The sequence below is a fragment of the Podarcis gaigeae genome (assembly GCF_964106915.1).
Source record: "Podarcis gaigeae genome assembly, chromosome: 3".
Taxonomy (NCBI): Eukaryota; Metazoa; Chordata; class Lepidosauria; order Squamata; family Lacertidae; genus Podarcis; species Podarcis gaigeae.
In genome coordinates this window covers 65,720,549-65,741,361 of record NC_139680.1, presented here as the reverse complement: position 1 = coordinate 65,741,361, position 20,813 = coordinate 65,720,549, and the positions used below count along the sequence as shown (strand labels likewise).

Below are 20,813 nucleotides of genomic sequence, written 5' to 3'. Positions count from 1 at the left end.
ACAGGATTAAATAGTACACCTGTGCACAGGTCCACACATCTGTGTGTTTTGCAGAGAGATGCAACTTATACTCTATTGGCAGGGAAAACTTATTTAGCCCAAGGGCAATAGTCTCTTCTGGGCTTTTTCTCTGGCTAGATTCAATTCTAACCCTTCTAACCTCCTTTGGGGTAGGTTTGCAGGTATGGTAGAAGGAAATAGGATCTGCCCATGTGATGCCCACCTGGTAGAAACTCATGGCCCTTAAATGTAAAATGTATGATGATCTCCGCCAACAATTTTTAGACCATCTATGTATTCCAACATGGAAACCAGAGACAGAGATTATACGCTTCTTATTGCAGGGGAGAGACCAGGAGCTCACCAAGACAGTAGCTAAGTTCCTCTATTTGATTTTCTGTTGCCGAAGTACGCTACAGGGTCCTGCCCTTGCTGGAGATCCACAATGGTGAAATAGATTGCTCGCCTCTTCTTCCCTTTGGCAAATGACTGTACTGTTCAAATGATGACAAGATCGCACTGGCCTATTTATTTTGAATGTTTGTATGTGATGCCAATAAAGGTTTGATGATGACATTCCCTTCTGGACAATTTGCTGAGGGCCACATGTCAGTAGTAGGCAGGTCCAGGGCAGGGGCAAAAGGTAGAGAATTTAATGTAAATGTTACCTTCGTACAGTAGGCTAGTTTCTACCCACCCACCCCCCTCTATTCTCTATCCAAGTAAGCAAACGGTTCATCAGAGTTCATGGACAAATTCCAGCCAAGCAAAAGCACTTAAGGAGTATATAATGCAGAGGTGTTGAGCAATGTGCATGGAAGGGTCTACAAGTCATAACCACTTTTTCAGCTGGCAGGGGCTGAAAAAAAGTTGTTGGAAAACTCTTAGCAGGCAATAGGTTGTGAGAGTTGTGATAAGAGTGTGACAAGAGAAGGAACAAGTCAACTTTCTCATGATCATGAAGTGTAATACAGCAGATGGAACCAAAACAACAACAACCCAGTCCCCAGAGATGCATCGTTGCATCATGTTATGCCTGGTCATTTAATAGCTCTGCAAACTCAACCTGGAAACAGAAATGTCATTTAGAAATAAACTTGATCCCTCAGTGAGTCTCTGAAGGAAAATGATCAAAGCTATGCAACAAAGATTCTGGGGTTTTTTCTGTTTAAGAATTCTTAGACCCTTTAAGGTCAACCAAAACTACAGCGGCAAACAATGTCACAGCAGCTGCAAGCATATGAAGCCATAATAAAAAGGCTGGAAACTCCCTAATCGCATAGCTGGCAACCGTCATAATGGAATGGTCTATGAATCTTTATTAAACCTATCAGAGCCAAGTCTTATTGTCTCCCTGAAATTACAGCAAAACATTCACTGCTGTTTCTGGAGAAGAAAAAGGAGAAATGTTATCTTTTTTGTTTTATTTATTTTTGGGGGGAAGCATAGGTGTTTTGCCCTTTTTTCTGTGTGTGAGGGGGAGTGTCTTAGCATCACTAGTTTTGAAATGGGTATTCCTTATTTTTCTTAGATTGTCAAATATGCTCCCTTGGCATCAAAAGGTTAGGGACCTCTGTTCTATAGCCAAAGCAGCATGATAAACATGGGAATGTCTGAGTTCATAGGTGTAAGCCCCAGATGTAGGAAAGGTTTGGGCATACACTGTGGGGAAGCATAATATAAGGCATACAGAAAAAGACTCAATGTGAGAAAAGGACTGTGGCTTTCCCATGCTATTTTCTCAGCCATGTAATAGTGAGGACATCAGATCATTTACTATTCATAGCACTGAGAAGAAAGCCTGTTAAAAGATTACTGTGTCTCGCACATCAACAAAGCTGTATCAACAAAGACACTTCAGCCACAGAAACAGAATATGGGAATTAACTAGATTATTAACACATTTATCACTTGCTATATAAACAGTGCTTACCTGAATTGAGAAACAGGTTTAGCAAGAGGCAATAGATGGGCAATTTTGATCACTTTCTCAGAAACAGAAACAAAAACAATTCTTTGTTTTTCAATACTTATGCATATATAAAATAGTCCAAGAATGGGCTTGGTTTAAGCATTTTTGGAAGACTATAGATTAAAAGCCTTTTCCTGCTCCGTGAAAAAATATGCAGGGTTACAAAAGATCAGGCTTTATTTCTATACAGCTAGCTCTTTCCTCGGTTTCAAATTTAAATAAAGCATGTTATAAGACCAAAAGCAGACCATTTCCTAGTGAGATACTAATGTCAGGAGGCAGAGAACTGAAGCAACACATACTTGCAAATAAAGTGTTATCCTAGGCTAGTTTTGCTAGAAAAAAACCTTATAATAATCCTTATCACTACAGATATTTTTGAAACGGTTCTGCAGTCACACCAATATAAATCAGTAGCCATGATCAGAACAGCTTAATCAGGTTCAAATCAAATACACTTGAAATAACCAAACTAACAAATTGACTTTCAATAGGGACAAATGTAAGTTTCTATACATAGGCAGTAAGAACCAGCTGCACAAATATAAGATGGGGTACACCTGGCTTGTCAGTAGTACAGTCATACCTCATGATGCGTCTGCTTGCACCACACACCTGCGCAGACGTGGCACTTTGAGTTGTGGGCTTTTCACGTTACGGACGGGCTCTGGGATGGATCCACTGTACATGTGAAAAGGATCTAGGGGTCTTATTTGACCACAAGTTTAAAATGCATCAACAGTGTGTTGCAGCAGCAAACAAAAGCTACTTAATGCTATTCCAGGCTGCAATCGGATCCCAGCCGCAAAACGAGGTACAACTGTATTAATGACCCTTTCAATCATAAAAAGACAGAACAGTACTGAATTGCTTCCACCTACTTTCCAAGGTGATTTAGTAAATTTAAGGAGGTCATGGGAATCCACAAAACCAATTCATCTAGAATACACAACAACCCTTAATGTCACACCTGTCATTGGCCTCATTATTACATGTTACTCTAACAAGAAATATAGCTCTGCATGTTGCAAATGTATGCTATCCCATCTATAAAATCTATTAAGCCATAGGCTATTAAGCCTACAGAGAAGAAAAACCATGCTTCTTGACCCAGTCCAGACTTCCCTATCCACTTGAAAGGTTCAAAACGTAACCATAACAATGTCAGATACCTCAGGAATTATATGTGGGGAAAAGGATAAGATCTCTTGAATTTAACCCATGGTGATACTCTTTGGAAAGCATTCCTGCCAAGGTATCCTACTGTGGGTGAACCTCAGTCCATGGCAAGCTGGGGAGCTACACTAACCAAGAGCAATACATGTTGGAAGTCAGATTTTGTATTTTGCAATGGTAATTCATAAGCAGGTCTCCATGATGTATTTGAGACCCTTCTAGGGAAATCCTGCACAGGCTTATCAATAAGAAATCAGTTGTGCAAAATGGCTAGTTGACAATTATACAAGCCGCAACCTGCTTACAATAAGATAAAATAATTAGAACACCACTGCCACCAAACTTACACTCTGTTTATTTATGTTTCTCTAAAGCAGTAGCATCATTTAGTTTTGTTACAGGAATAATTTCGGAGGGGGGGGGGGCGGCGGCTAACCAGTTGTCCTGTATATTGCATTTAACATTCTCTTCCCTTCCTTCCTAATAAAAGAACCAGAGATTTCCAAAAGCTGAAACAGATTAACTCTCACCCTTTTTATCTATTTTTATTTGCATACACAACAGTGTTTGCTAGTCAGCCAACCAACCGTTTGGTTGAGTGATCCATTCATTGCTAACAAGAGCAGCAGGTACAATAGTGTTAATCTTCTGGGGCAATTCTATAGCTCAATACAGTTAGGAGTGCCAGCAAACTGTCTTTTCCACTCAGCAGGTGTATAAAAAAAGATTAAAGGAGGATCTGTAGAGCATTCATTTATATTACTGAAGAATTACGTACCAATTTGTGTTGTGGCATCCCACCCAGCTGTTGAAATCAGCTTTGAGCTATTACAGGCAACTTTGAAATATTCTCCAATGGTCAGGATTAAGAAACTGGCATAGTTACTTTTGACTATTGGTGTACATCCGGGGTGTGTTTGTGTGTGACAAAGATCCAGTTTTGCTGAGTTTCTGCCACCCGAGGCAGAAACAGAAAAACACTGAAGATCTGGAATGATGCTCCTTCCCAGTGGTGCTTGACCTGGAGCAAAACTCCAAGCGCATCCTATGCCCAGACCAGCAACCTATTCACACCAACATAATCACAGCTACAGAAGAAGACTGAGCAGTAACATTTCATTGGAACACAACTTGTAATGATGTCTAAGAATCATATGCTCATCAATGTTAATCATCACTAACACTTCAAGGGCATACAGCCAATGCAGGATTAAACCCTGTTCTCCTGCCCATTGGCTGACATCACTGTGTGGAAACAACATGGTAGGCCAAGGTTGACTGACAGGCTGGTGTTTCCTCACTCCTTCACTGGCAGGTTATGCCCCAATCAGTCACTGCTACTCTGCATTGCAGAGGGTGTCCTGTGGGGAGCCTGCTTTATATAAAGCCCTGCATGAGCAAGGAGTACCCTATGAGTATAGCAGGGTCCTTGCTGAAGACCCTCACCCTCTAACATGTGGAAGGTGGCTTGGTTGGGTGGCAGAGACACCTCAGAGTGTCCTGGGGGCCAATGAGTACATTCACTTTCTCCCTCATCATAGCACCCCTTTAATGCTTGAATATGGGAGAAATTGCTAACCTGGGGCTCTCCCAAACGTCGTTGGGATCCAGCTCCCATCAGCCCCAGCCAGGATGGTTAGGAACACAGGGAGCTGCCAGAAGCTTCTAAGATTAGCCACCTCTAAGCCATGATCTCACCAAATTTTGAAACCAGGTTTTGAAACAGTTCAAAATCTTGGTTAAGAATGAATGGGGTTCGTCTTAATTTTTCTAAGCTGCCTTAAAAACAACACCACACAATTCATGGAGCACAGGGCAAATGAAACACCTGAGCCTAGCAGAGCTAGAGGATATACCTATCAATCTGTGTTTGCTTCTCTGTCCTACAGATTTCATACAACCTTGTCAGCAAATATTTTTTAAGGCTCAACTGCCCTCGAAAAACAGTAATGCCTAACTCTGCATATGTTGTAATGGGCCTGTGGCTTCGAAGGGCATAATTATTCAAGTGTGCACCTAGTCTTTCAAGCTGCGTATATGTTCAAAGAGAAAATGTGAGCTGGGAGACAGGATTCCGTGGCCACAATAGCTGCCCTTCCTTTTCCAGGTGATATGAAATACTTTAATCACACCACAGAGAATGCCATCTTACTTCTAATTAGCTACTAGATGATTATACCACTTGTCATAGTGCTAAGCATGTTCATGACTGCCTTCCCAGGAGGCCAAAGTGAAGGTAAAGCCTCTAACATTTTAGCTGCTCCTGACAAAGTCAAGCCGATTGCCACAGGGCAGACACTGCCCTGCATTTTTGCTTGCTCTAGAGACTACTTTCTGGGATAAAGCATGCTGCATGGACAAAGTAAATTCCTAAGAACGATAATTGACCCCAAATATGAGGCAGCATACAAAAAAGGGGAGCAGAGTTGTACTCTTTTAGGAAGTCAGAGGGAAGAAAGCCCCAAGACAAGAGGAATCGTGTAGTGAAACTGCCGTTAATACTGGCAACCATGTAAGGCACTACCCACATGCCACATTTACTACAACTCCTCAGCAGGGGCTCAGCTAACAGCTAGAAAGAAAGAACAGTCAATGCAACGTTTTTTCAGACATGGCCTTTTAAAAGCCACGTGGTGTCTTCAGCATCAGTAACTGAGGAACGATTCAAAAATCTCAGCACATGTACAAAAGCCTAAGACACTTTGTTCTTCTCAGTCTCTATCTGAGCATGCTTATTGCTACTCCAATTCTTAACTACTCCTCAAAAATAAGAAGGGGCAGAAAAGGGATACCGCCAAAAGGTGTATTTAATTCTCATGGAAATCTGTAATAAACCAGGTCTAAAATTATGACTCTTCCTTTATGCCAAATATGTTCCTACCTTCCATTAGAATCTCAAGAAAATATAGTTTTAGAGTGAATTGAGAGTCACTACTGAGTAGACAGCTAGCAAGAAATGCATCTACCATCACATAAATTAATCTTAGCAGGAAGCACTAAAATTGCGGGAGGAATTGGTGATATTGTTTAGGACACAGAAGGTCACCCATTCAAGCTTCACGTGCCTCTTTCCTTTTGCAGCCTCTCCACTGTTTAAAAAGAGACAGAATGGGGACTGAAAGGTTAAAGTGGGAAGGAGAGAGCAAAGCCAAATTGTGAGCCCTGAAGCATACAGACCCCCTGTAATTCAAACATGTCTAAGCTGCCCTAAGCCTTGATGAACTGCTGCAGGATGTTTTGTCTCCTACATGCTGCAACACTGCCAGAAGGGCATCAAAACCAGCAGAATTTCCCATAATTTGGATAAAGCTGCGTCTTCCAGCAATAGTAGTGCCTGTGAGCCTCGCTCTCCACTGGCAGAGAAGCATTGTACCCCTTCCCAAGGCTACTTGGGAAGGAAATGTAAGATTGCAGCTTAAACCAAATATAGCATTATTTTAAAAAAAGAAATTCTCCAATATCCAGCACTGGAGGTCACCAATGTTATCTCTTAACATGTGCTCATGTTTCCAGCTGAAAAACTGGCAGTTATTTTATGCTCTATAAGTTAGTAAACAGTTTTTATTATGAAAATAAGAAGATTTGAAAACTGGGTTAGCAGCTGTATTGAAATTTCTAAACCCTAGTCAGATCTATGCAGGACAAGTATGTTGGACATAAGAATTGCTTGCTTTAGCAGTTTTATTTCATTCTTGTTTAAGAACCTTTAAAATGCCTTCCATATAGATGGTTTTTACTATAAACCAGCAGTTAAAGAACCTAATGCAACTGTGCAGGAAAAGACTTGTTTCTGGGGATTAATTTTTTTTAAAGAAAACATGCCTTTGTATATCAAACCTTGATAATCTTTTTTGCCTTGCTGTCTGCTTTTTTGTGTCATCATCAGACTAGTATTTTCTTTTCCGGATTAGTGATGTACTTAACAGAGAGAATTGCCCGAAGCTACACATTATAAGATTTCCAGATTATGTGTTTGTCTCTATGATTTGTGTCTGCACTGGACAGGAGGCCAAAGAATCATAACTGACAAAGCAATAAATAAAAAATAGTTCACCTAGGAGCATGGATAGGGGAACATTTGGAAGAGCTGGTCACACATTCAAGAATTCCACATTATACCAAAAAGAACATTCAAATTCCACATTTGTTTGATCATAGAGAGAAACGGATACGTGTGGTATTAATACTCAGCAGAGGCAGGAAGTTTCCAGTCACTGGTGGAGTTCCATCTCCCTTGGCCACTCAAGGTTTATGATATCCTTGTGGCTGGAGGCCCACTGCTGCACCTAAAAGTAGGAGCACCTTTCACTAGCTCCACATAATGAGGAAAACATGGTGTGTGTGCACATCCCAGCTTCTTTGCTGGGGGTGATGGTAGAAGAAAACAGCTCTGAATACCAAGTACCATTTTAGAGAAACCGTTAAGATTCATGAAAGATTCTATGAACATTGGAACAGGAGCAGTTTATAAACCCTGACGACAAAGAGAAATGGGTTGAGGGCAAAACTATTCAAGAGATTTTGAAAACATGGTACAGTCAATGCTAGAAAATATCTAGCAAACAATGAATGATTTTGTAAAACCTTGCTACAGGAGCTACTACCAGCAATTCATATTGCCTGTCCAGGAAGACGCCTCTACAAATAGAATTATGCTGACAAAAGCATTTATTCACCCACAGAAAGCTGACTGAGCTGCCCACCACAACATACCAATTCAGTGCAAGACTTGCAATAAAGCCACATGCTCTTGGTATTGTTTGCAAGAGGATTTATTTTGCACATTGTCCATCCCATTAGGGTTTAAGAGTGATCCACTTACCTTCATAATACTTTTTAAATCCTGCACATACATCCTCTCTGTCTCCAGGATTTCTTGGACCACTCTGTCAACGTACAGGAGCTTTGGGCTTGGAGGCTCAGCAATCAAGGACATGACACAGTTTCTGCTACTTTCCTTAGATTCAGCTCTCCGTGGCATACTTGGCCTTCTCCCAAGACTTCCGTCAGAGGTCTGCTCCTTTGGAGGGTTGTTTTTTCTCAGCTCCTTGCTGGAAAATCGCTGGGCCGGGCTCAGCTCTAGCTTTATGGCCCCTGCTTCCTTATCCTGGTTGAATAAGCCCAGGTGATTGTTTGAAACTAGCGTTGTTCTGCTGCCAAAGGAACAGTGGCTATCCCTGGAGGATGCAGAAGATGAGGTGGAGCTGAAGCTGACAGGACGGTCACTGTCTGACAGTTCCATGGTCTTAATCCCACAGTAGTGGAAGTGTCCGTCTTCTCTGTGCAGGCTCTCCCCTGTTGTCTTGGGGGTCGTGCCTACCATCACAGGAGGCGGCACGGCAAGAGGCAAATGGTAGCCATCTTTAGGGGGAGGAAAAAGAAACAATGCCTTTGTTAAATAAAGCGTCATTATCATTGAGTATCCTCCCCAAAAAGGGAGACGTCCAACCTGCTTACCTTTGACAGCTGTTTGAAATCATCACTCACAGTCCCAATTTGCTATAATAAACCAGCTTCCCTATAGTCTCTCCCTAGACACTTCCTTCAGGCCTATATAAACAGCCATTTGACTGATTACTGGTACTGAGAAAGCATACCTTACAGCAGGCATGTCCAAATTCCGTTTCACAGGCCGAATGCGGCCCACTGGTCGGTTAATCAGGCCCCTGTGGCAGTTTATTTCCTTGGGTAAAATCCTAAAAACCTCAAGAACTTCAAACCCCCCCCCCCAAAAAAAAGGTCAACAACTTCAGTTAACAACTAACAACTTTGGTTGGCCCTCAGGGCTCTTCATTTTATCAAATCTGGCCCTCTTTGAAAAAAGTTTGGACACCACTGCCTTATAGGTAAGGGAAGCTTCAATAAGTTGGCAAATAAGCTAGTGAAACATTTGGTGGGCTAGTAACGATTGTAAACTGGTTTGTAAAATTTCCTTGTATGTTTTCCACTGTACTCTTTTCCTCTCTCTTTCCTTCTTGATACTGTATGTGGACAGGAGAGCTTTCAGATTCAAGTTTTATCTTTATATATGTGGTTGAGATTATATTCCACCCCTTTTGTTTCGAGAAGGAACACTCAAATTAGTCAGCTGAAGATCTCTTGGCATACTATTTACTGGACATATCTTCTATTTCACATGTGTAAGTAATTGCTTAACCTGTTCACAGCGACATTAGAAATTCATTAGGTTTTCATACTTTAATTTAAAAGGGGAGGGAGAAGAAGAAGAATATATGTACTTAAATAATAAATTTGTTAAGACTTTAAGGTGCGGGCAACACTTTCTCATTTTTTACTGCAACCGAGTAAGCAAAAACCCTGATCCACCATGCTGGAGTGGGTTTGGAGGAATTGGAAAGACACTACCACTGAAATGAAGTGTTTTCAGAGAAGGGATGAGCCAGCACAGGATCTGCCCATATGCCATCAAGCAACAGAATTGATCTGAGACCCTTTGGTGCACTAGACTGGGAGCTGGAACAGCAGAACAGTCTCTGTTCTCCACACTCTGCCCTAGCTGGTACTAGCAGTGAAGCTGTGGATATGATGCTCCATTAAGCCTCACCATCGCACTCATGCATAGCTCTCTCTCTCTCTGTGCCCAAGAAATAATACAAATATTTAGTTTTTTGTGATTAGAACTAAAATTATTACAAAAATTAGTATATGCAGCTTCAGTGAAAAAGGAGTAATTTTCCTTGGTTTCTGATAAAGAAATATGTATATGTGTTATCAGCATTAAAAACACCCCTAAAACCAGAATAAAAATACACTGCAGATTTAGACTGGCTTGAAACCTGGATAAATAAGATAACTGGGAAAGTCTTCCGTTAATTTATCACAAAGACGTATAACTTAAAATCTGTGACAAAGGACACCTGATTGGCTGCCTTAGCTGAGGCAGAAAGAGTTCCTGTTTCTTTCAATCACTTTGTAGTCCTTCTTCCTGTTTCACTGATACGCTGTCTCACTTACAGATAACCTGAATGAACTAGTAAGTCATGTTTACTTTGTCAACACCGCACAGTTCAGTAATATAAATTATAGAAAAAGAAGCAAAGAATCCTCAGGAGGGGCCACATTTAAGGCAATACAAGCAAAAAGGAAGATATTGTGCAATGTAAGATCTTGATCGTTTTTTACAACCACTTAGCTTTAATTAAGTTGTAATGTGCTCTGCTCTTAAAAACCTTCAAGTTAGAGGCCCTTGACCAAGGGTTTAGGACAGGAATGGAGAACCTGAGATCTGCAGATGTTGCTGGACTCCAGCTCTCATCAGCTAGCATGGCGAATGGTCAAGGATGGTGGAAGGTGTACTATATAGCAACATCTGGATAGTCACAGGTCCCCTATCACTGGTTTAAGAGCATGAAAGCTCTGCAGTCAAATTCATGGGATTTGAATATTACAAAGCTGTGTCTGAAAAGTTTAAGACTAACAGGTATTGAGGAGATGTTCATCGAACTTGCAGATGACACCAAACTGGGAGGGGTAACCAATGCTGCATTAAAGATGACCTTAACAGATTGGAGAACTGGGTCAAAACTAACAAAATGAATTTCAATAAGGACAAATGTAAGGTTCTACACTTAGGCTGCACAAATATAATGGGGGAGACACATGGCTTGCCAGTAGTACATGTGAACAGGATCTAGGGGTCTTAATAGACCAAAAGCTTAATATGTGTCACCAGTGTAATGCAGCAGTGGGAGAAAGCTATTCTAGGCTGCAACAACAGAAATATAGTGTCCCAATCAAGGGAAGCAATAGTACCACTCTATTTTGCCTTGGTCAGACCATACCTGGAGTATTGTGTCCAGTTCTGGGCACCACAATTTAAGGATATTGACAAGCTGGAATGTGTGCAGAACATGGCAATCAAGAGGATAAAGAGGTTTGTGACCAAGCCTTATGAGGAACAGCTGAGGGAATAGGGTATGTTTAGCCTGGAAAAGAGGAGACTGGGAGAAAATTTGATAGCCATCTTTAAATATCGAAAGTGCTATCACATAGAGGATGGAGCAAGCTCTGAAGGGTAGGTCCTGAACCAATGGATTCAAGTTACAAGAAATGAGATTCCAACTAAACACCAGGAAGAACTTTCTGACAGTAAGAGATGTTCAACAGTCAAACAGACTCCAATGAGAGGTGATGACTCTCCTTCCTTGGAGTTTTTAAGCAGAGGTTGGATGGCTATTGGCCATGCATGATTCAGTTGAGATTCCTGCATTGCAGGGGGCTGGATAAGATGACTCTCAAGGTCATAGTAGCAAAGGAAACTTGCTTATGCCAGGCCAGACCATTTAGTCAAGTAGCTCAGTGTTGTGATTGGCAGCATCTTTCAAATGCCACAGGCAGAAGTCCATCACCTGCAACCCAACCATTTAACTGGAGATGCTAGGGATTTAGCCTGGGGCCTTCTGCATACTGCAATTATCCTTTTCTTTTGTCCTGTCTTAGAGGCCTTTAAGTAGGGGAGACCTGGCCCAAGGAAAGCAGTAAGTGACACTGAAATTTTTAGTTCAGGTGGATATCCAGGTCTGCTGCTGAATGGTAATGCATAGAGGCAACACTTATTACAAAGATTAAAGTTACGATTATAAATATATGTGGGTCTTTAAGGAGATCTAGAATTCTAATAAAGGTTAGACCAAAAGAACAGGATGCTGCATTTTATGACCTATAAGATCCCTTGAAACACTGTAATCCTATGGTATATACAGTACCTCTGCAGAAAGCATACTTCAGTGGAAATACCCAAGGTGCTTGACATGTGGTTGCTGCAGAAAATGGATGTTTGTGTCAAGCAAAGTGTCCTACTTTATAAGATTTGGTTAGGCTTAACATTTCATTTCCCCAAATTCTGCCACCCTGCTCCCTATCACTGGCTGCCAGTTGTAGAGGCAAGGAAGTATTCGGGTAAATCTGGCAAAATTATACTGGAGTGGTGGTGGGTAACAAGACGACAGCATTTTGGGCAACAGGTTTTTATCAAACATTAAATCCATTTTCACCCTTTTATTGTGCACTGGGGCAGGGAGAAGAATGCCAGCTCTATATGCTTTCATAGATCTACAACTGACAGGGCTATGGTTTGGTTTGTGCAAGCTAAGCAATGGAAAGAGGGCTAATTGCATGTTTATCAACACTCACAGATAAATGTGTTTCAGCAACATGATCCCTTTCTTGCCCATACCTTTCCACAAATGTAGTTAAGCTCCCCACCCTGTCTGGCCTACTGCCTGTGAAGGCACATTCCGCTGATATGCCAACAAGAGACTTTAAACACAAACAAATGCACAGAGTGAACTAGAGAGACAGTGATACAATATCAGGCTGGGAAATGCACTCACAGGTAACTTTAGTACTAGAAACTGTATGTTGCAAGATCAAATATGAAAAAATAAGTTTCCCATGGTTAATAGTCTAATATTAACTTAAATGAGGTTTTGATATCAAGCATGCCATATTCAGGTTTTCGCCATTCATTATGCATTTTAGGAGATGCTGATGCTTTCATTGGTTATGCTTACAGCAATTGCTGAAAGTGCTCTTATTTCTGACAATTTCAAAGGTCAAAATAATGTAGCTTGATAAATCTAACAGGGCCACATTTGAGACTCCACACCCATTTGCATTCCTTATACTAATTGCTGAAACTACATGCGAACATCTGCATCCCACATTAAAGCACACGATTCATACTGTTACCTCCCTGAAACACTTAATTTTAAAATTATTATCCACATAATCAGCATTACACCACTAAATAATTATCATTCATTCCACATGAAATCAAATGTTAATCTGAGCTATTTCCATTCTTAATAATTTAATTAGGGAGCTTTTAAGCAATTAAGGTCATGCTGCTGCACAACACAAGAGTAAAAAAGGTTGCTTGTAAAAAGTTGTAATCAAATTTTATTTGAAAGGTAAGGACGACATGCTCCAGAGCTTGACCACCTTACAGTGCGCACACACTCACAGGTGCTGTTACTGTCACAGAAACTTCCCACACAGATTCGGCACTCTGTCCTGAACATAGATGACATCAAACACCACTTTGCATAGGCAGCATGGGCAGTTTAGCTGCAATGTAATAAAAAACAAACAAACCACAATCATCTTCAACAGTCTTCTAACAGGGCCACTAAAACTGTATTCATTACAGCATACAAAGCAAATTCAGCACACTACACAAATATTCAACAACCCATTCAAGAATTGCAAAACCTGCAGCCAGTGATGGGCTCCTTTCAAATGCCCCCAAACGCCCATAGGAAACTACAAACTCGCCCACCAGTTTGCCTTTTGTTTCCCAAGCTCAAATAAGCTACCTGGCTCTATCACACAGTCTTCTGTCATAGCATACAACATGTTTGAGTCCCCAAGCACTGTTCCAAAGGAAAGTCCTCTGCGACGGTATCTCACCACTGTGGAATGTCTTCAATGCTCCTTACGCAGTGAACGGGCAAGCTCCCCTCTCTCTCCCTTACGCTCCCTCGCATAACTTGCAACCTACCTGTGTAATAGAAGATAAATGCTTTCTCCAACTCCGGCAGTTCCCCCAAATCACCTCGCTCCGGCACTAAGGTAAAATGAGATGGTCTCGCTAGCCTATTCAGCTCCTTTGGTAGAAATACTGCCTGAGTCAGCTTTCGGCTATCGAAACCCTAATGCACAAAAGGCTCCACAGGAACCTGATTCACAACTTTCTCATTGCCCACACCAAATGCAGTCGTCGGCATCGCTAAGAGCCTTAAATGAAACATGACATCATTCAATTCAGGAACAGGACAATAGACACCACTGTGGGTAACTTTAAATGCACACTTCACTGAGCAACACGCCACTAACTAGTCTCTTTCGGTGGGGGAGGGAGCAGCTCCCAACATTCTGAGTGCTTTCCTTCAACTAGTGATTAACTCTATACAACACTGAGAAAAATGCAAAGAAAATATGAGCTGGGACAGATAAAATCATAAATGTCCTGTTAGTGCAGGAGAATAATAGTTTTAAAAGTACAGAAAGGTAAATTGGTAAACCTGAATTGCACCAACATGTGAAGACAGTTTTGGCATATTAAAAATGGCTGATGCTGCCCTGAAAATTTAACAGCAATATTTTGGCCTTTAACTTTTTATCTGCCCTCCCCCACCACTGCAAAAAATAGAAATCAAAGATTTTCTTTAAATTAAAAGGATGCATTCTTGCTTAATTTTTTTTTAAATATAAGACAGAGAGGAGTTTGCATACACATATACCCGATGAAGCATTTACATTTTTAAAGAATATAAAAACATGAACAGAAAACGCTATAAATATTTTTAGTGTTTTGTTTTTTTAAAAAAAAACAATTCAAACTATAATATGCAGCCATACAACAAAATATCACCAATGCCAGGTAATGGTATCAGTAACGGTATCAGGGCACTTATTATGTCCAGTCCAGTTCTGCACTTCCCGTTATACCTGGATCAGGTACTTCTAAAATGTTAGTAATATCAAAACTACCAGGCCACAATTTCACAAATTTTAGTCTGTCTAATAATTGCACCGCATACAGATGGAGCACACATCTTGAATGTAAAAGGTCTCCAACGATCTCATCAAACCATCATGGGTTGTATAGTTTCTGGTACAGTGGTACCTCAGGTTACAGACTCTTCAGGTTACAGACTCCGCTAACCCAGAAATAGTACCTTGGGTTAAGAACTTTGCTTCAGGATGAGAACAGAAATCACGCAGCAGTGGTGCAGCAGCAGCAGGAGGCCCCATTAGCTAAAGTGGTCTTCAGGTTAAGAACAGTTTCAGGTTAAGAACGGACCTCCAGAATGAATTAAGTACTTAACCTGAGGTACCACTGTACACCTATGGGAGACAGCAGTCAAATCCAACAATGCATATTCTTGCTAGTTAGTAAGTTTTGGAACTAACAACCACAAAGGTGTATTGCGGATAGGCAGAGACTCAGACCATAGAAATATAATTGGCAGAGGGCTCTTTATGAAGTCATTTCCCCTCCGGAGTGGGAAGAAACAAAGAAGTATTTCATGTTCCCCCCTTCCTTCCTTTGACCAGCAATGAGGGCAGACATGCCCTCTGCTTGCTCCAGCTCAGGCACATGCCTAAGGCTGTTTCTACTGTAAATATAAGTATTTTACCTGCATATAGCCTCTCCTATATATTAAAACCCATCCCACAAAACCAACTATTACATATAGATTTCATAATATGCTCGACCTTGGTCTGACCCAGCAATGTTTTTTGTTGTTTTTTAATGTTTTTCAAGCAAAAGTGCATACTCAGACAGCACTACATACATATTGTCTATGCCTTAAGTACTGAGAGAATGTGAGTATGTCATACTGGTTTGTAAATTAAAAACCCTTTTATCTTGCCTTAGCTATATCAGCCCTTGGTGACAAGGCTGCATCCACCTTTGCTGCCTTCTACTTTATTCCCCCCACCCGCCAGCAGCTGATTGGGGCCTTCTCTAGCAGTGGCGTAGCATGGGTTGTCAGCACCCGGGGCAAGGCAAGTAATTTGCGTCCCCTAACCCGTGGATTTGCGCCCCCTAACCCGTGGATTTGCGCCCCCTAACCCTAACCCCCAGATGTTGCGCCCGGTGCAGCCGGCCCCCCCTGCACCCCCCACGCTACGCCACTGTTCTCTAGTCTCCTATGAGGCTCTCCTCTCTGTCTGAAGGACATAGGGAGAGCTAGCATTCCTTGCTTCCTGTTCCACAGTAGCAAGATAACTTCCACCATCCAACCCCAGTTTCTACAACACCCCTTCCCAATTCTCCTTCATCCGCCTCACCTGTCTGAGCCTGCCAATTCATGCCTGATCCTGATAGAGCCTCATGACTGATGACATCACTTCAGGTTTAGGCGACTGACCTTAGAAACTCTCCAGCTGATACAAGATATGAATCAGAGAAATTGAAAAACTACATTTCAAACAATGCACAATGGTCACATAAAGGACGTTGTCTCAAACTGTTCTGTGGACATCTTTCTGCAAGGTACGTGTCAGGGCTCAAGTGTGCTCATTCAGCAGGTCTAAACCCTGCAAGCAACTCTGTCACTATGCTGATCTCCATTACCATGTGGTACACTGTGGACCAGAGGTTTAGCACACCGAGTATCGGTTCATGTAGTTTTGTTTTTACATTAAAAGCTTAACTGGCAGCATGTGGAATTCCCACATAGACATGGTTTATTGCAACATCGAAATAAAGTTTTCTTTTTAATCTACAGTAAAGTTACCTTTACTACTATCCAATGTAACGACCTCTGAAAATTCATAGAATTGCCAGAGCAAGAAATGGAAGATGTGGACATTTATAAAAGATATCCTATAAAGAGAATATTATTTTGTCCAAATGGGATATCAATTTTGTTTATTGCTGCAAGTCTCTATTATTATTATTTTAATTATTATTTTAAAAAGCTGTCTGTTTGAAATGTTCAGAAATGTATGGTTATGAGTGCCCCTTTGCCATAAAAATTAACCATGCTTTCAAAAACATATACATTTCCTAAATGCAAATCAACTATAAATGACCGAGGGGGATATTGTGGTCTCAATTTAATGATTTGCAAGCATTAAGTTTCCTACTTCAGGAATCTTAACAAACCATAAATGAACTGCAGTCAACTCAGGATCTTCTAGAGGACATTCTGACTTCTTCCTCAAAGTGCAGGGCAATGTATTAATAACCCTCTGCAATGCAGTGCAATGATTATTTAAACCTGTACATCATACTGCAGAGATTTCTATATAAAACAAAAGCTTTTATCTTGCTTATATGCTAAAAACCCAAGTTTTGTATACACATTGTATATACATTGATTCCAGTTTGTGGAAAATGCTTTCTTTCTTACTTTTAAAAGTTTAATAAGATGCTTGACAGAACACTGTTTGAAAACCCCCACCCACCCAACCTTACAGCCAAAATGATTCTAATTGTGATCTGCAATGTTTCCACTATATTCCAAAGCACTATGGAGGCAAATACATTATCCTTCTAGTAGTAGACTGACAATATCACTGCTAATTCTAGGAGTGCAATATATTCCCACCAATAAGATCTATTTCCAGTTTGTTGTTTGTCAGTCACCTTATTTTCTTTCTCAGGATCATAACACAGAAATGCTAGAAAGGTTTATTTACACAATGCTTTTGTTATTTTTGTAAACTCTAGATTACGGTTCTGTTCATCAAAATGGATTTTTCCTCCTCTGCGACTTACAGCAAGAGAGGAAGGGCTCCCTCCAGACTTCCTGCAATAGACTTCCTCACTCACCCCTTGCTCAAAAGCTTCCTTCTGTGGAATTCAGTTTCCCCAAACCACCATCACTGGGTTCCATTTATTATTTATTACCCTACTATTCTTTGAAGTCTGCACAGCTATCACTTCTGTAGCTGAAGAGATAAGCTTTTTTATTTAAATTTTAAAATTTGTACCAAAGACTAGCTTGTCTCTTCAACAGCTAAACCAGGGGTCAGCAAACTTTTTCAGCAGATGGCCAGCCCACTGTCCCTCAGACCAGAGATGCATTTTAAATAAAAGCACACATTCTACTCATGTAAAAACAAGCTCATTGCTGGACCCTCCGTGGGCTGGATTTAGAAGGCGATTGGGCCGGATCCAGCCCCCGGGCCTTAGTTTGCCTATCCATGAGCTAAACAGTTAAATGGCCAGTCACCTAGACTTTGCTGTTCTTACTTTCCCATTCAATTAACTGCACTTCAGAGATAACTGTACATGAAGACAAAGCAACTGACTTAGCCTCTTCCAAAGAAGATTACTCCACAACTTTATGACAGTTCAAGTCCAGCTTTAGCCTGCCCCTGAATTCACAACACAGAGACATGACTTCCTTCCCACAAGTTATCAGAGTGAATTCAAAGGGTGGTGTGGGATGTTCTATTCATGCTGGGCAGGGTAGACAGAACTCTCTTGGCTACTCAGTCACTCACCTTTAAAGACATTTGGAAGCTACTTCTAAGCAGCAATGCTGGCGAACTTCATAATACAGTGGTACCTCAGGTTAAGAACTTAATTTGTTCTCGAGGTCCGCTCTTAACCTGAAACTGCTCTTAACCTGAAGCACCACTTTAGCTAATGAGGCCTCGCGCCGCTGCTGCGCCGCCGGAGCACAATTTCTGTTCTCATCCTGAAGCAAAGTTCTTAACCTGGGGTACTATTTCTGCGTTAGCGGAGTCTGCAACCCGAAGCGTCTGTAACCTGAAGCATATGTAACCCGAGGTACCATTGTATAAGTTTGTATGTGTTAAACTGAGCATCAACTTTCCAGCTAGAAAGCAAAGGTACAACACATGTGCAGTTGGCATTCATGACTACAGGGGTGTTTTGCAGGCATATGAACAAAAGTGGGGGAGAATCTTGCATTCAACAGCTAACTTCCACCCCTGAGAATTTTCAGAAAATGGTGATAAATACTAAACCAATTCTGACTTGAGGTGAAGGATCATGAATTGTCTCAAAACAAAGCAAAACCCAGATGAAGTGAAACTAACTCCTTCCCTGAATCCCCTTCTCAGCACATTTTGGAATAATAAAAGGATGTAAAGGGTTTGTGGCAACCACCAGTAATGCCCAGTTACCAATGACAACCAAAACTGGTTGACTCCTTTGGATTAGTTTGCACTTTTAATTAACAGTTGGGCTTGAAGCCTTGCCTCCAGCCTAATTCCTTACCTTACAAACTTTTCGACCCACTAGCACTTAGGTCAACTCCATTTCCAAAGTATTCCCCACTCCATGAGAGAAGATTTGGAAAAGATGTTGACTTGTTATGTTTTTGTAGAATACACCCTCCTTCCACTCACATTACAAATGCTCCTCCAGGTAGTCCTAACACAGGTGGTGGATGAGCATATGGAAAGAAGGAAATCTTAGAACGAGAGCATATAATCAGAGGGTAAAGATTTTCCTAATCCTACACAGATATGAAATGATTTGGAATATCGTAACATTGCTGGAACTTATGTATCTTAGGAAACAGAAGAATTGGACAATTAAATTTCTAGAACACGGGTCTCAACAAACAAAGTTTGGGAATGACAAGTTCCTGGATAATATATATTTTTACAAAGTATTTACAATGCTTTATTAATTGATCAGGTAAAATATATTATTCATATATTAGGATACTATTTTTCTAAGTTTTGAAATAAAGTAAGGTAAGCCTAGGTATTTGTAGGTGGCGTACTCTGTGCTATGATTTTTTGATCTGCTAAAAATGAAGACGTCACATTTTTTGGAATGATTTGGAGAAATCTAGCTCTCCAGTTTATCCTTTGCCCATATAACTAATATCAGCATATTTCACATCAGCAGGGAGCAAAAGCTAGCAAGAGAAAGAATAATCTAGGTATATGCTATAGGGAACACTGGGATTGACTGCTATAGCACTTTCCGTCTTTCTTGTGGGTTTTCCACGGGCATCTGGTTGGCTAATACAGGATAGGAAAGCTGAACTAGTTGGACCTTTGCTCTGGTCCAGCCAAGCTTCTTACATTATTAGGAATCTAGAGACTAAGAACCGAAGTCTGACTCCCCAAAGCTTTCTCCCAAGAAAATTGGTGGACTCCTAGTTAAATCAGGGGTGGGGAAACCTCCAACTCATGGGACAAAATTGACCCGCAAGGCAATTTCCTAAAAACACACCCACCAGTCGTCACTGGTGATGCCAACTGATAGGTGGGAAGGCAGCATTTAATCCTGCACTGGCGATGGGCACTGCTTCCAGCAGGGAAAAGGATCATGCAGCCAAGGCAGCCAGATTTAATCCTTGCTCATCAGCTGGGAAGTGAGGCTTAAAGCCCTTAGCAGAAATGCTGTTTGAAGCAGCACACACTTCTCCTTTAAGTCAATGGGCTGGCAGCAGTGGAGTAAGGAAGAGGAGTCCCCCCCCGCCCCCCGCCACTGCCACTGACTGCCCACTTGCTTAAAGAAGTGCAAGCTGTTTCAAACAGCACTGTGTTAAACAGGCTAATGCCTATAAAATCTACAATGAACTAGTTGTCTAGTTAAATATAACTGTCGTATTTATTGTCTTAGGCATAAAGCAGCCAACTGTGCGAAAATAGTTTAAGGGGCATTGGCAAAGTTGCCATTTTTAAACGCAACTGCCCTAAACATTCATGAATACATTCAAGTGGCACAGGGCTTTGCTGCATTCCACCCTGATCTTTCCCTACCCCATGGGTCGGCATAAGAAAGCCTTCCACACAAAAGTTTCCAACACAAATGAGTAACAGCAAAACACTGACCACACAGAAAGGTCAAGCTGCTCTCATTACGTGTGCACAGCAGGGCCACAGCATGGTAAGCATCAGAAATTTCCCCACAGATATAAAACACTACACTTTTTCACTTTACATTGTTGATTCTATTTTTATTTTATTTTTTTTGTAACTGAAGGGTGCATAATTAGGAACTTTCAGAGTATATTCATCTATTAGCATGAGTTACATTCAGGAGCAACAGACACAAAGCTTCCTTCCCCCTTATCTGAGGTAATGGACTATCCTGGATTAACTCAATAAACCAGAAATTTACCTCTGTTTTGCGATTTGTAACTAATTTATGAACTGATCAGTACTGAGGTTCATTCTTGCATTGCAAACA

At 41.1% G+C, this 20,813-nt stretch overlaps 1 protein-coding gene across 12 annotated transcripts in view; it reads right to left on the bottom strand.

Annotated features, from left to right (window-relative positions):
- The window catches only part of PLEKHG1 (pleckstrin homology and RhoGEF domain containing G1), a 103,074-nt gene that overhangs the window by 30,082 nt on the left and 52,179 nt on the right, over positions 1 to 20,813 (bottom strand). For 5 of the 12 annotated variants that reach the window (XR_014562473.1, XR_014562475.1, XM_083732143.1 and 2 more), the window contains one exon: positions 7,971 to 8,509. Coding sequence is in view for 7 of the 12 variants with exons in the window: in XM_083732144.1 (XP_083588270.1) it covers positions 7,971 to 8,509 (539 nt within the window). In the remaining 5 variants the exon portion in view is untranslated. Of the gene's footprint in view, positions 1 to 7,970; positions 8,510 to 11,874; positions 11,906 to 13,133; positions 13,238 to 13,670; positions 13,988 to 20,813 lie in introns of those variants that run through there. The other 7 variants (XR_014562474.1, XR_014562476.1, XM_083732146.1 and 4 more) reach the window with 4 other exon arrangements.